We start from the raw sequence: 16,733 nt of genomic DNA on the forward strand, positions 1-16,733 counted from the left end.
AGATACGTAGAACATAAGTAGCTAAACACAATGTAATATAAAACAAGACGTAAAAGAAATGGTGTACAACTCCCCGGATTCTTTACCGTAGGAAACAAACTTGAGATTGTTGGAATTGGAAAGAACTCATCTCGCCGTGGATGATATTTATTTTGACAAAATCCAACACAGCGCCATCTACCGATTGCGAAAATTGTCCTGAGTTTTGGACATAATATCTCGCTCCTTGGTGACGCAATTTTCATCTGACAACAACCGAGGGGCGGGATTTTTGCTTTATGTCTGTATGTTTTGATTGTCATTAGTTGAGTATTGATTGAGATATGTCACTTTGAACGAGCGTTTGAATTGCATTTTTAATCGTGGAGTTTGTTGGAAATTGCCACTAAATTCGGATTAAAATATTCGAGATATGGGACCAAAAATTTGGAATTCTCTGCCTAATGATTTGAAACTTTTGGGAAATAAGACATTTTTTTATAAAAAATAAAGAATTTATTTTGTTTCATCATCATACTTACTTGACACTATGTGACAATTGTAATTATGCATTGTGTAAATTTGTACTCCAGCACCTGTTTTTTTCTTTATTGTGTGGGCTATATATTTTCAAATGAATTTCACTAATGGATGTTTACTGGCTTTAAGTCACACTCTGTTATTGAGTGTAGGCAACATTTAGTAATACTGGAACTGTGATTATATTGACGAGGTTTAACTGAATTTTTAAAAACATGTTCACTTGCTTTATCTTTCTGCGCCACTCAAGTCTTCAGCTTTGGACCAAGAGGGGTTACCTTTCAGCACTACCATCTATTTCACAGTATTGGCATGTTTTTCCGTACATCATTGCCGATGTACCGGAGAAATTTCCATCTTGCAACGAGCAGTATTGTCATCACATCTTCCAAAGATAATCATTGGTGTGCATTCTTGCTGTAGCCTACAAACTCGGGCTAATCAACAACGCCCTTTCTCAGTGCTACGACCACCAGAAACCGGGCTCTTGCCCAGGATGGGGTTTCTCTTACGGTTGGTTTTTTTCCCATGCTTCACCGCGCTTTTGGCGAAAAATAAAATGATTGATTTAATGATTGATTGATTCCCCTTCTTTTTTCGGACGATTTTCTCAGCCCCAGGAGGTGATTACATTTCAGTCTCATTTTGAGGGTGTTGGGGTTATGTTAGGGCAGAGGTGTCAAACTCAATCGCACCAGGGGCCAAAACTCAAAACTTATTTAACGCCGCGGGCCGTAAGGATAAAACTTGATTGAACGTTTCGTGACACGAGTATATGAATTGGAACAGTCAGCGAAACAGCACCAAATTTTTGTTTTTTTTGACGGTTTTGGCTGGGAATAAATCGATTTATTCTATCGTATGATGAGGCAACTGTTGTGCTGCTGTATTGTGCGATTTGTTATAATCTTGTTTCTTGCTTGAAAAAAGTAAGTTATACTGTACAATGATCTCGCGGGCCGGAAATAGTTCAATGTATAAAATAGCATTGCGGGCCAAGTTTTATTGTAAAGCGGGCCGGATGTGGCCCGCGGGCCGGGAGTTTGACACCTATGTGTTAGGGTGTACATTTTTTGGCAGGTTGAAGATTAAGGTCATGAAGTCATTTCTACGTCATAAAATTTTACGTTTTTGTTTCTTAAAGTATACCCCGGAAGTTGATGACGTAAGATGTAAATTTTCTGTGACGTCACTTATTTTAACCCCACAATACGATGACGTCATAATTTGGTAAATTTGAGGTGGTTGTGCACTTCCATACCAGACCAGATTGCGAGTATGAAGGACCAAATCAAAGTTTAAGGAAAACATTGCGGGCCGCAAATAAAGAAACTCTAGGCTATAATGCTAGCAAAGGGTGAGTTTACTGTTCTAATCAACTTGATACATTTGCTGCACGACTAATAACGCACTCCTTAATGCTTTCTACTTGTTTGCGACTGTGCTTGCAACAAAAAGTTAAAATCATTGCATATATGTGTGTGTCAATGATGCGATGTTAGCCGTAAAAAGGCATTATCACCCCAAAGCCTAACAATAAAAACATATTGACTTGCACTTCAAAGATATGCGACTTATCGCAGCTTATCGCCACTGTGGCCCGCGTGACAGGGCTTGGACAACCCTGGGATATACAACTTCAATAGTCTCGGTCTCAAGACGCTTTTTCAACAATGGCTCCAGTGCAAGATTTCTCTTTTTCTCCTCTTCCTTCTGCTCTCTCTTTTTATTTTTGTTTTGCTGTTCACTCGCCCTTCAGAAATACCAGCTTTAACTGAGAACATGTTAAAATGTTTTCCTGATGTCATCAATTGCAACCTGCTGTTTTAATGTACCGTAGTATCCTGCGGGCCACAAATGGTGACGTCACGTGGTTGCTGATCGGTATAGCACCCTGCTATTGGTGACGTCACATACTTGATAATTACAGTAGTCTTGTAGACTAGAGGGATAGGGTCGTGTTGCATTGTAATTTTTATTTTTAGTAATTGTCAGTGGAGGAACGAAAAGTAAACTGCTAACCATTATAGCGTGATAAAATAACAAAATTAACAATTAACAATTCCATCAGCAAACAAAGAGCGGGGAAAAGCAGCCAAGCCCAAAGGCGTAAAGCATGCAAAAATAATGAAACCAAATGATAAAGATGACTAATAGCTATAGCACGGCCACTAAACCCAAAATGTAATAAATAAGTTAAAAAACTTACAACGGCAAAACAATTCTTACAAACACATACATTATGTAATAAGTCATACAAGGTTTAAGCTGGATACTAAGGCATTGCGGTAACTAGGCTACAAATGTGCTCATAAAACAGACTGTTCATCTATACTCTATAGTGAACAGCACACTATCAATGCTCGAGGAACATCCTACTGTTGGTAGCTGTTCTGTAATTGACAAGCTGGTGTTCGTGATGTAAGAAACCGCAACTGTGATTGCTCGAGTAGCACTCTTCTGCTTTTTGCTGCTGAAACCTGGATAACTTACAGTTTCTTTTATATATGAAGGGTATGCCAATTACACTGTTTCAAACTTTCAGTCATAATTGTTGATTGTTTGTAAATCTGACTCCGATGATTTGCGTATTCTTTAATCGTTAATAGACTAGTTGAGCATCACAGTACTGTTACATGTTTGCAGAAATCAATGAAGCAGTTGCAGATGCTGTTGTTCTGTTTGGCAGTAAACTTCCTGCAAATCAAGCTTAAGTTTAGTGTTTAGTTGACAATGCTGTAAACTGTGGTTGTGTTAAAATCCAGCTTACTCTTCTGACAAGTAGGCATAGTCCACAAGCCCATTCTGAAACCTTTCCAGGGCAATCATCAAATTTTTACACATGTGATTGATTGGTGGGAGATATGGAAAATATAAGTGTGCCGTATCAAGCATGAATTTGAATATTGTGCACCAATGTTGGTAGTTTTTGTTATTTCCACCAATCCCATGTATCCGAATCTTGCAAGCAAGTTGGGAACAAGTTATTTATTTCTCAAAATATCAACAGTGAAACGTTCTAGTTTTTATTTATATGATTTACTGTAAAGTCAGCAGATTTTTAGCAAGCTATATTGCCACATAAGTCTTTCTACAATGTAAAATCTACCTTAATAGTTAAAGAATATTTGCAATAGTGAATAAAATATTTGTGAAATTATTAAAACGAAAGCTGAATTCATTGTGATAAACTGTATCTTTTCAATCAGGTTAATTGACCTCCATACTATTAGATAATGACTTACTTATTTTCATTTGCTTCTGTTGGAGTTGTAACTATTGCTGCCACACTTTCCTATTTATCATGGGATCATCTGCCATATTTCCGGGGCGTGCAAACGATTGATAAGCCAATAGAAGCTATAATTGCGAAGTCGTGGGAAAGGCTTATTGTTAGGCCAGAGAGTCCTTTTCAACAGATAGCTGTCGGGTATGTGTAAAAATATGTAACGGTACTACAGGATTTAAAAAATTCTATTAAAGCTAATGTTTTGATATACATATTTATGCATACAGTTGTGAATTAATATATAATCATGTTTTTTTGTTTATTTTGCTTCAATATCAAAAATTTCTGTTTTTGACCAGGGTTAATGGAAATGTTGATTTAATTGTGAAAGGCACGAAATTAATGAAACTCTTGGATCCGTCTTCAAATTGCTCAGCAATAGAGGATCTTATTGATCACAGTAAATTACAGAGTTTGAAAGACTTACAGCAAACATTTGCATATTTTCATGCAAAAGGTGCAGGTGGTGAGAGACATATGGAAAATGATGAGGACTTCCAAGTTATTTTGACAAGTGCCACATCCATTTCTGATACAGAGGTCTTGAAAATATCATTGATTTATGTTACGTTTCTACGAAAACTGTTGTCATTCTGCACTGCGTATTTAATAGAATTAAAATTAAACTGATTTAGCTAGACCTTAATTGATTTATGTGACATTTGTAAATTGTATAGTTGCTGGAATACATATTTTGTGTACCTTTAGACTTTAGTAAATTTATGAAGTAGTATTACAGTGTTGTAATGACTCGAATCACGTTTTTAAATTACTTGACTTGACTCGAGTCTCTGGAAAGTAACTTGACGCAAGTCATTAAATCTTAGTTGTTAATTTATTGACCAACTGACTTAAAAACATTTGATTTCTTTCCGAAGGATCAGTTAAACGAATAGTCAACGATACTTCTATGTGATGCCACCTCACCAAGAGTGTTTAGTTGTTTATGTTCTATTTTTGGCGATCAAAAATGTACCGTTATGATGCACATCCTACATCTGTGTGTGTGCAATGCTGGAGCTTGCAAAACATGGGATAGCAATGTTGCAGTCATCTTATCAGTAGTACGGTGTGGGTAGTCTATGACGCGTTCAATTTACTGTCATTCATTTATTCATTCCTAGACATAGGGGGTTTGGTCAGTAGTTGAAGAAAGTGAACATATAATGCAAGTGATTTTAGTCATTTAGGGTTTAATTAAACTGAGTTTTAGATTAAAAGGTAAATTTAGGTTTTTGTGTTGTAACGTTTACGTTGGGTGGTAATACCACTGCCTTCTTCTCTGTACGACTTGATTTGACTTGCGTTATATTTTAGCATGACTTGACTTGACTTGAACAAATTAGTAATTTGACTCGACTTGACTTAAGTCAACTTCCCAAATGACTTGACTTGACCCGAGTCTTAAAAAAATGACTTGGTTGCAGCACTGTAGTATTACAATTGATTCATTGATGTGTGCTTATAATTGAATACTGAAAATAAGTTATAAAGTACGTATAACTTATGCTTCTTTGTTAATTATTGCAACATTTAACATTTTGGTTAGTATTTCATTGGTGGAAATGCTGCTTTGATGGCTCAGAAGCTTGCTGCCATGATACCAAGTGGAGGAAGAGTGTTTCTGGGCTGTCCTGTTGGCCCTGTTCTTAAACCTCTTTTACATGCTCAACTTGAAACTGTGGAGTCACTTTTTGTAAAGCAGGATGAATACCATATGATCTTGGAATACAGCTTTGGTGAAAGGTTTCATTCTTTGAATTCAGTTTCTACTTGTGTTTAAGATTTAAGGATTTTATAGTGTGGTAGTTTTATGGTGATAAGGAATTCTAAAAAATCATCCATATTATTGATTATGAAAGAGTATAGCAAAAGTTGACAATGCCGTATTTCATATGCCACCAACCTGGAAATATGGTGCTGCAAATGTTAAAACTATTTTAATTTAACTAGTGAATGTTAATTAGTCCAGCAAATATTGTATAGAGTGTTATGTTTCTCTGGTTAATGTGGCTTAAAGTATGTTTCCTTGCAAGACTCTATTCAATCCTTTCTGGTGATATTAGGCTACAACTGCTAGCTGCAGCGCACCCATTGCAGTTGTTCCATAAGATTTTAAAACATTTTTTTCATGTGGTTTCAAAGTAATAATGATTACGTTCTATTTTGTAGTTGGAATGGTCGGACTTGTCCCATAGCTAGCCGGTTCATATTTTCCCATGACATAAATAATTCCAGAATGATGTCTTTTGAGGGATTTATAGCCAGCTTGTCGTCATTTGAACCAGATTTGGTAGTTTTGTCAGGTATGTTTGTCTGGTGCATTTCCCCAAATCGGAATTTCTGTACTTGCAACATTTTCTTGGACTTGGAGTGAGATTGTAAGGGGGTAAACAGATAACTTGAGTTGTTATATCAATGTTTCCCAACATTGGTACTGTAACATTTTGATGGGACATTTGGGTTTATGTTTACATTAAATAAATTGATTTGTGATCACTTTCAAATTGAACAGGAGTAAGCAGCACAAAGACACAACTGTATTCACATACAATATGATTGGCAATACGCCCTTATAAATTTATTGTTTATTTCTTAACTTTTTTTGCCTGAATTTTGGTGGATGAAAAACTTATGCATTCTCACACTACGGTTGTCCAGAGGCCTTCAATCACTTGTGAATCATGATAGGTTTAGAAGTGGTTTGTTGCATGTGGGACAAAAAGGGTTGGAGAATACTGGCTGCTACATATTTTCAGAAATATATTGATATCAATTCAGTTAGATTTTGTAATCTTAATACTCCAGGCTTTACATTCAGGTTTTCATCTGTTGGAATCTCAACCAAGGTCCTTCTGGATGGAAAGAATTGTAGAGATTTCCAAGTTACTTAAAACGTTGTCGAAAAAAATACCAATTCATGTGGAACTTGCTAGCATGTACAACAAGGCTTGCATGCTGCATATTATCAAGCAGGTGAAATAAGAATTTCAGTAACACTAAAGCATTGCAATGTGATGGTCAAGGACATTTTTGTATAATATGGCATAAATTGTAAACTTGAAGGAAAGTTTTTTGGGTTATCTTGTTGGTGATGTAAAGAAGGTCTACAATGAGATTACTAGTTGTAATCTATTTCGAAAAATAGATGGAATTACAGTATAACTAAAATTAGCCAATTCTGAGACTTTCAACATTTTATTTCAAGGTGTATTTTATTGTGGTACAACATTTCTTTTACAGATATTTCCATTAGTTGATTCAATTGGATTGAATGAACAGGAATTATGGTTGGTTTGTCAATCAGCAGGTGGACCCCACTGCCTTGACAACAATCTCAATGGCCCACCTGCGATCCCCAAAACTGCCGACATCTTGGAATGGATGTTAAAAACATTCTCCAGTAATCCAAATTCTCGTCTTAGTAGAGTTCATTTTCATACTTTGCTTTATCATGTCATTGTTGTTTTGCAATCATCCCCCTGGCAAAATCAAGCTTCTGCTGTCGCTGCTGGTACAAGGATAGCGTCGACTCAGGCATGTGATGATATAACGGTGCAAGCTGATAAAGTTCAACTAAGAGTACAGGGTAACATAATGTTATCTGCTTTAAAAGGAACGAACACCAAAAACAATGCTCAAGACTTTGACCCAGATAATCCCATCATTTCATGGCAAAGCTCAGACTTTTTATTTTTTATGAGCCCTGTTTTGATATGTCGGAAACCTATAAAAACTGTTGGCCTTGGAGATGCAATATCAGCGGCCGGCTTACTCTACTCCGGGTACTCACTAGGAACAACGGACAATCAGTAGATAATCGCATCCCAATTAGGCAATATTTTAGCTTTGCTTAGCCTTAAAATATAGTTTGCAGTTAAAATATTTATTGCGTTTTATAACAGTAGTGCAATATATAAAAAGACGGATAAGTATGTAATTCAGCTTTAACATCATTATTGTTTCTATAAAATTAATTTCAACTTTTAACAAACATTTTTGAATTGCGCTAAATGCTGACTGGGATGGCCTGTCCGCCGGTTGTTAATGCAGTTTAAGACACGCTCATGATCAGCGTACTATATACTGTTTGATGTTCCTCAATTTTATTAGGCTTGTTGCACTCAATTTTTACCTCCCATTGCGTGAAGAATTAACTTCGCTTGAGTGGGGACATACTTTGTGCTGGATGCTCAGATACACAATTCATGTGTTTAATACATTGTTACACTGTTATGTACACGTTGCTAACCTTCATCATACCATAATTTCTTTAAAAGCCAGCAATCAAACTTTATTTTTGTTTTTATGTTATACTAGAATGAAAAAGATTAAAAATCATATTTCTTTTTATATGCACTCGATTTTTGGTGTTTTCATTTTGTCTACGAAATTTCTCATGTGACTGGTAATAAGGTCGAAATTCGTAACCTTAACTGCTTCATAGTTTCAGTTTCATTTTTTTATTTGACGGAGTAGTAAATTTTTGGAACGTCTGCGCTAGTGATAAGTGATTAAATCAAAAAATACAGTAGGTCATATTTGATCAACGTACTGCTAAAGCGATGCCGATACTTTTCCGGGGAACGCTAGCGTATTGTGATTTTTGAAACGTGCTTGGGTTCAAACAAATGTACGAGTATGTTCTCGTTGACAATGCCAGGGTCGTATTAAGAGACCTGTAAGGTTGTAGCTTGAATTATAATTCTTTATTAATTTGAATCCTACCCTAAATATAATTCAAAATACCACTGTTTATAATTGCTGTATTTGATAAGTGATATATCTATATACAGCCAATGGTGTAACTACACTACGTCTTATCTTAAGCAAATGCATAAGGGCTCACAGCGTCAATGGGCCCTTTAAAAATAACGAATTAGGGAACGCCATTCACTCAGTTGCGTAAAGCTTTCAAAAGAACGATGAATGCGTTTTTTCAACCTTAAAACAAAAAAAGAGAAGCATTGATTTAAAAGCCTGAGTTATGTCACAATGAAACAAATTAATAACATTACAAAAAGTTTAGAAACGAACCAACCACTGATGTTACCTTTAATTATAGAACGACTCAGAAATCATATTTCCCGGGCTGTATTATGAGCTATAAATGATTGTTTAAAAAATGTCTTATTTACAAAATAAAATATCATAATGACTGCAATTAGTAAATCAAGTAAAACCTAGTGAGTGCGGTTGTTTCAAAAAGAAACGGGAGGGAGCCCAATGTGCTTGACACGAACTCGAAAATACACGCCCGGACCTGCATCCCACTTCTGAAGCCCAATTTCAGACCAAACGCAAAATTTATTGTTAAATCAAAATCGTTGGTTGTTGAAATAAAATAAAACACGGCTAAAATATCACAATTGATTAATTATTTTTGTTGTTGAAGAAAAAATGAATTCTTACACTTAGTCTAATATTGTAAAAATTATTTGTGTGTGGACCTAAATTCATCCTGAGATTTTTCAAAAACTTAGTTCCCGTATTAAATCCGGCTTGACTTGCATCTTTGGTTCAACGCTATGGATTCCGTGTTTAGTAGTAATTTGCCAAGACCGGTGCTATACATACTAAGGGGCGCTAATTCGCAGCTGCTAGCGGGGCCCTTAGCCACTCCTCATAATAAACAAAACTTGGCGTGCGTTTTGTTTTATTCTTACTATAATTTAGTGAAACTTTAGCTTGGATTAGGTTGAGCAGAGAAGTTCGAAGATTTTCTGATTTCACGCCCCAAAAACTGCTTATAAACGACTCGAAATGAAGTTTTTTATTGAAATGAAATCGGTAGACTTGATAAGCTACTTTTCTCTGCCAATGGAATACAGCAGCCCACTCCGTTGGCACTTGGCGTGTTGATTTGCCATAGTATTTACTCTTCATGCCATTACATATCTAGAATAAGTGGAATAACATCGCTTTGTTAGGTCACGATGATGACGACCTGGCCAGTTTGTGTTAAAGGATGACTTAATCCAATGTTTATTAAATTAACATAATGAATTAATGTAAGTGACACATCCTGATCCTATACTTTACCAGGTTTCAAACAAATAGCTTCATAAAATGAAACCAAAATCTGCTTCATTTGAACAAGCCAGACAAGAAGGTTTCCAATTTATTGCATACAATCTTAAAACGCCATTTATACAACAACTTTGCCACGCCATATTGCTCGCTTATCACGTGATTTATAAGGATCAACCAAGTTTTCTGATAAAAAGGGCAAGTTAAGATTTAAGATTAAGATAAGGATCAACCAAGTTTTATTTTATGCTTGAGTCAGTGGGTGAGACCGCTTATGGCGCGGAGCCCAACTTCAAAAAATCGGTGAAATCGTCCTAAACCCGGCCCTAGTAACAGACTGTATTAAGTACTATACTACTTTAGTAGGAGACAGATTAGTTAAAAATGAGAATTTTTTTGATTCGCTTGTATGTATAATGCAAATGTGGTATATGCCATGTAGTAGGAGAGGTTATGCATATTAGTTTTGACAGCACCGAAGACGTAACAAAAAACGTGACGCGACACCTGATCGAAAGACACTTTATCGAACGACACTTAATCGAACGACAGTTTATCGAAAGACACTTAATCGAACGACAGCTGATCGAAACGACACCTGATCGAAACGACAGTTGATCGAACGACACTTTATCGAACCGACAGTTGATCAAACGACACTTTATCGAACCGACAGCTGATCAAAGCGACAGTTGATCGAATCGACTGTTGCTTCTCCCGCACACAGTCATAGTAAAACGTGGCGTACCGTTGCATTGTTTGCTGTAGAAAATCAAAATTTGGTGACTTTTCATAAAAAATGTTCAGCTATCTGTCCATGTTTGTTTGATAAAGTTGGATTTTGTAATTTTTGAGATATTGTGATATTTATATAATTTTGCTCTCTCTCCGCATTGAAGCGTATTACTCATTTACGCACCAATAACTTGACTAACTATTCTTTTTCGTTCTCTTTTCACAGCGGGGGCGCGGCGTAACAAGAAGAATTTATAGAAATGTGTCACTTTTAGAAATACCTAATTTACACTAAATTCACTTTCTTTAGTTTTACAATTATGATGTATACAGGAAGCCAGATGATGTTTCTACTAACCTGTAATAATCTCATCAGTCTACGACGCATAGGTTTCTAGGTTACTCTCGTACTTAGTAATTCTCGTGCGTATTCTTGTGATATCTTATTAATATGTGGGCGGGCCGGCCGCCATGCGAAATCGTACACTTTATGATACAAATATAAAATATAGATATAAAATATAAATCGTCAACTTTATGATATATACATCACAATTCATTAATGCACACCATTACAAAGACCGCACATCACAATGGCTCATTCTTTCAATGTTTGAGAAACACGCAAAAATCTTGCTTGAACTGGCGGTTCGATAAAATGTCGTTCGATCAACTGTCGTTTTGATCAACTGTCGGTTCGATAAAGTGTCGTTCGATCAGCTGTCGGTTCGATAAAGTGTCGTTCGATCAACTGTCGGCTCGATTAACTGTCGTTCGATAAAGTGTCTTTCGATCATCTGTCGTTTCGATCAGGTGTCGTTCGATAAAGTGTCTTTCGATAAAGTGTCTTTCGATAAGGTGTCATAGTACCAACAAAAAATACTGTGTGTATTGCAAGAACGTCGTGTGTCGATGTGGTATAAGGACGCAATACTTATATATAGCAATACTTATATAAGAAATTATAATTTCCAGCAATTATCCAGCGCCTGCTCCTCCTGTTCCGTGATTCTTGTAAACAATTCCAAGATTTGGCCAAGGCGACAAAATAAACATAAAAGACAAATAAAAAAAACAGAATAACTGGACAATGCACACAAAAAAGCTCGATGAGCGAAGCTCAAGCCGTTGGGTTTCACCGTCAATTGCATGTCGTGAGAAAACTTCTCCATTCAACAACGGATATTTCGAAACGTTACCACAAACCTTTCACCGTGTTAGAATTTCTTATTTCGCTATTCATTTTTTTGTTCAGTTTTGGAACGTTGGTTTGCTAAAAAGAAGCTGTGCTCATATACTATATAATATAGCAGCTATATCAAGCGCAGACTAAAACTTTTAGTGTCGTTATGTCTTTTATTTCTACTAACTATGCGCATTGCAATTATAGCGGCATAGTGATGACGTTTTTCAACCGATATAGGGCATATATTTTGAGAGAAGGTAAAAAAATTATCAAAACTCATCCATGAAAACAATTGATCAAACTAATGTTTAAGTTGGCAGAAAAACGCAAAAAAAAAACCATTGAAACTTCTTATAAAAACGTTTGGCAAAGTTGCGATCAGTATTGCGACCAGACGAAACTGGCAGGAAAATTACGGTATATACGATTTAGGAAACTGTTGAGGTATAATTGCAGGTCAAAGAAGGTCCAATGTGCTGCATCAGCCCAGTCGATCTCGAGCGAAAAAAAGGATAAGGGCCTCGAGCTGGCAAATCGGATATACTGTTTGTTCTCGTCGCTGCATGTGCGTATATAGGAAAATAAAGACGGGCGGAACAAATGTTCAAGAGATGATTTTGATTTGTAATGGTAGTCACAAGCGTACAAACAATTCGAAATACAGGTACTCAACACAACCCATAGACTTATTATGTTTCGTTAAGGGGATCTTAAAAAAACAAAAACATTTCTTTTATTTCATGTTAATTATAAAAGGTTTTTAAAAATTAAATTAATTTAAAAAATCGAAATACATAAGACATAAAGAAATTACTCTTCGCATGCTCCTAACTCCATTATGACTCCACTTGTCTCTTGATACAAGTGTGGAAGAAGCAAGCAAACTTACTTGTTTTTAAATCAAAGTAGAATAATAAAATAAATAATTTTTTATCACCACCTAACCGCACGATGGCTTTTTCTTCTGTCTCAGGCAGCATTTTTTGGCATTTCTAATGCCGTTGTGCACAAACGTAAAACATTTGATTGAGCTTTTACCACGAACCGAAAAAGATAGGAAACTCAGCAATAAAACCTAAAATTAGCGTGTGACTTTTACGGTTGTCTTCGTTATTGGCAAAAACATTGAGTTGTTAAAGAAGAAACACATTTTTCCGATATTTCACCAATCTTACAACGTTAAATGATCAAAGGCAATATAGCCATGGGTTAAATCTTTAAACTACACTTCATGTGAATAACAAACTGTCAAAAATGAAGGGTTTACTGAAAAAGTTGAGATGTCAATGCGAGGCCCGTACACAGCACTTGCCACTTTTACTTCTTTAATGCTTACGTTTTGTCGTAACCTCAAAAATACTTCATAACCGTAAATTTATATCATAAAATGCTGAAGGTAACTTGTCTTTACACGCGGTGTACACTTTCGCAATTTTTACATATGATGACATTATGGGCGTGGCATTGAAAGACTCCTTTTAGACAGCAGAAATTTAGCTTAAAGTCAATTAGTATAAAATGCAATAATGTGCGTGTCTATAAGCGTCTTGTTATACATAGGTTGCTCGATTTCTCATAGAATGTAATGTAATAATTATCTTTATAATCGTGAGATAAAGCAGGTGGGATCGGGACGCGTTTGCTCAAATGACACCGGTGGAATTTTTATTGACACACCAAATAGAAAATTCCATATTTTGCGCTAAGATTAATAAGCAAACAGAGTCGGTGTTTGAAATCAATATTTATATTAACAACTCAAATGAAAAAGCTATATAATTTAAGCCAATATCTTTCCAGTCGCTTAGGAGAAAGTGCTGCTGCAGTGGGTATGTACATTGTGCAACATATCATTAGTTAATCTTATACAGCTAACTGCGAGAAACTCCAATGAGTTTAGTTGCCAAGTCAGTTGTCAGTTTAAAAACCCGTCCTTTTGTCTGAATCCTCCATCAAATCACCTTTATGCTCTAGTAGATTCACCATCCAACGAGGTGAGCAAAAGGTTCCCCAACTTGACCCACTAACGTATACCCTGAAACAAACCGTCGGGGTTAACACACTGGCCGTATAAACAAATTACAAAAATCCGTGTTTATCAAAGAGCTCTATTCAAGCTCACGATAAAGCTATACCTATACCGATAAAACTATCAGCGACTAAGCTCGGCCAATGCACTCACACGCAGACAACAGAAGGATAACTGCAACACTCAGCAGAGGTCGAACAGGTTTCGCCAATATCCGTGCATTTTGAGTTGTGTACTTTGGTCTTTGCGCTTGGAGTTCTTATTTCTACATCATCCGGTATAATTCCTAAAAACTCTGGGCGTTTTTGCAGCATAATCATTTCATTCCACGCAGAAGACAGAATATTGCTTAAAAATATGATGAAAGATGTAACCGCTCTTAAAAAATCTGTTTTAAAGTGACTATTTTTAGTGCTTTTCAAAATGCTTTCAGGTTAATAGTATTGAAGTGGATAACTTTGCATTGCCTCATTGTCAAATAAGACGTTCCACTTATCACAACAATAACTCTATTATTTCAATATTTATAATAGCTTACTAACTAACTCACCTTGACCCGACGCTTGCTTCTTGGAGTTTTTGCTGATTTTGCGGCGTAGGTAGGGCCTTTTAAAGTTAAAGAAAATAAGAACTTTGTAATGATGCTTTGACAAATTTTGAGCTTTAGATAGCATAGCCTATAGGCCTATACCAATATGGCATATATACAGTACCGTATAGGTTCCAGTATAAGTACCTTTTATGAAGTTTACCTCATACTGTACGGTTACAAGAGTCTGACATATTTCTTTTTTTTAATATTACAATAACTTTTAATACAATTAGTTAGACATTTTTACATCCATCGCGCCGTGATTTTAAAAATTTTTGTAACGAAAAACACTGGCAAAAACAGAAAAGCAATTTAAGTTATGCATATACTTACAGTAACGAAAGATTGGAGGACAAAAGGATAAATTCCCAAAAACAGTACCAACATTTTGAAAAGCATTTTACCCTTTGAACTGGATAAGCGAGTCTATCGATCTGGAAAAAGTCGGTCCCTTTATAAAGAGGTAAGTGCAAACAACAAATTAATTAGTCTGGTTATGATTCAACAATGTAAACTCATTGGCGTCGAGTTTCTTTACTTCTATAAGCAGTTTCTGCAAAAGAGAAATGTTTAAAGGAAAAGTTTACCGCAAATATTTATTGAAAGTTCCAGTGTTTACACACGTAGCTAAGTATGGCATAGGATAGGTTAAGGCAGGGATGTCCAACCTTTTATTAAAGTGGGCCGCATTGTCACCTGAAATAATTCACTGGGCCGCAGAACCTATTAAATTTCAAGAAAAATGGGTACATAAAGTACATACTTTTGGAGTGAAAATGACTAACGGGCCGCACAAAAATCTCAGGCGGGCCGCAGGTTGGACATCCCTGGGTTAAGGAGATAAACGGGCGCAGAAAACGTTGACATTTACAGGTTTCATGCATCGGAACATTTTTACGGGGCAACTTATAGTCAGTTAAGAAATACAATGTCAACAACGCACATACTTAAATAGATAAACATAGAAAATTCAAATTCTCAGCAAAGAAGTTAAGGAAAAAATAATTCTTGTATTAAATCAGTCATGCTTATGAATCGTTTCTGTCGTAGAATATCCTATACATACTGTATATGTCTCTATAGGTATCAGTTGTTTTTCAACCGTTTTATAATGTTGGTCTTCTTTGATGTGGTGTTGCATATGACACACTTGTAGGACTTTGGTATTTGGTACAAAACGGAAAATATTTATCAATTTACTGTTACTAAGAAAATTTTTGTTTACGTTTTACATTTTCCTCCTTAAACAACTTTTCGTGTCAACCTTATTCTGTTCTAAACCAGCGTTTCTGAACCTGGTCAAATCAGAAGCTTCGACGATTGAAAACTGAATATATAGATATAGGTGCTATATGCTACACATTTTACTTGCAAATTTGTATGTGGTCGCTATATAGCAAAAGGATGCGTTGTTAGAGATTCAAATATTTTTAATTAAGGTAAATGATTGATACGAACTTAACCCAAAAACGATAAAGCAAAAGCATATAGACAAGTACATTTTGGTTTACCATTACTGCAATTCCGTCTTATTCATATTGTAAGGTAAAAATCATCTTGACTTGATTTCAACATACAGCCTACGTTCCACGTTGTTTACAGGAAATTGGTAAGCGTTAAATTGAATCGAACTGGTTTCTTTTTCAAGGTACATTTGTATACAAGGAGCGTATAATGCGTTCCCCAATGCATATCTCAAGTAGGATGTCTTGTGAATGTGATGACGCAAGCTAACGTTGCTGACAACATAACACAAGCTATAAACTTTAACTCACTGACAAGTATTTTAAGTTACATAAACACTCGGATATCCGGTATACTTACGCATTTACTGTATGTATTTAATGTCACAGTAGTTTACGATTCATCGAGTATACTTCTTCTTTTGAACCCGTCAAAGATTTAAAAAAGATCGTCAACAGATTTCTCTTATGTCGTCGTCATTTTATGCTGAGTTCGTTAACGCTTCAAATTTAGTGGTGTTTTTTGCTTTTTTTCTGTTTCGCAAAATTAGATCTGACGGCTTGGGACTGTGTAAATGTTAGGTACAAAGTAAGTTGAACCTATCCTGTTGTAACTGCTTTATTGCTCATAATTTCTTTGACTATAGTAAAGTAGCACGCTGCGTTTTTTACTATATGTACCTAATATTTGAAGGTTTGTGGATAGTGGCATTAGTTCAGTTTATTTTCAACAGACGATAGATTTATGTTAAAAAAACACATCAGTTGTCTAGAAGGTCATGCTGAAAACAAACAGGTATAACCTATAGACTGTGTAAGTATTCAATAGGAAAAATTATGTGTTTTAATCTTTCGTTGTTTACATTAACTGAAGAACTAGTTAGGTGGAA

General features: G+C 35.8%; 2 protein-coding genes across 2 annotated transcripts; one reads left to right on the forward strand and one right to left on the reverse strand.

The window, feature by feature from the left end:
• The first annotated feature begins 3,700 nt into the window (after positions 1-3,700).
• LOC143460309 (ADP-dependent glucokinase-like) lies at positions 3,701-8,304 on the forward strand. The gene is made up of 6 exons (XM_076957767.1): positions 3,701-3,949; positions 4,108-4,348; positions 5,358-5,554; positions 5,981-6,114; positions 6,630-6,784; positions 7,052-8,304. Exons 1-6 carry the CDS (start codon positions 3,756-3,758, stop codon positions 7,622-7,624), a joined length of 1,494 nt encoding a protein of 497 aa, XP_076813882.1. The 5' UTR covers positions 3,701-3,755; the 3' UTR covers positions 7,625-8,304.
• Positions 8,305-13,484: 5,180 nt separating this feature from the next.
• On the reverse strand, positions 13,485-14,857 carry LOC143459899 (uncharacterized). Its single transcript, XM_076957215.1, has 4 exons — positions 14,714-14,857; positions 14,339-14,394; positions 13,942-14,136; positions 13,485-13,794 (listed from the first exon to the last, which is right to left on the reverse strand). Exons 1-4 carry the CDS (start codon positions 14,777-14,779, stop codon positions 13,680-13,682), a joined length of 432 nt encoding a protein of 143 aa, XP_076813330.1. The 5' UTR covers positions 14,780-14,857; the 3' UTR covers positions 13,485-13,679.
• Between the last annotated feature and the right edge of the window lie 1,876 nt (positions 14,858-16,733).

Source organism: Clavelina lepadiformis, chromosome 5 (assembly GCF_947623445.1).
Source record: "Clavelina lepadiformis chromosome 5, kaClaLepa1.1, whole genome shotgun sequence".
Taxonomy (NCBI): Eukaryota; Metazoa; Chordata; class Ascidiacea; order Aplousobranchia; family Clavelinidae; genus Clavelina; species Clavelina lepadiformis.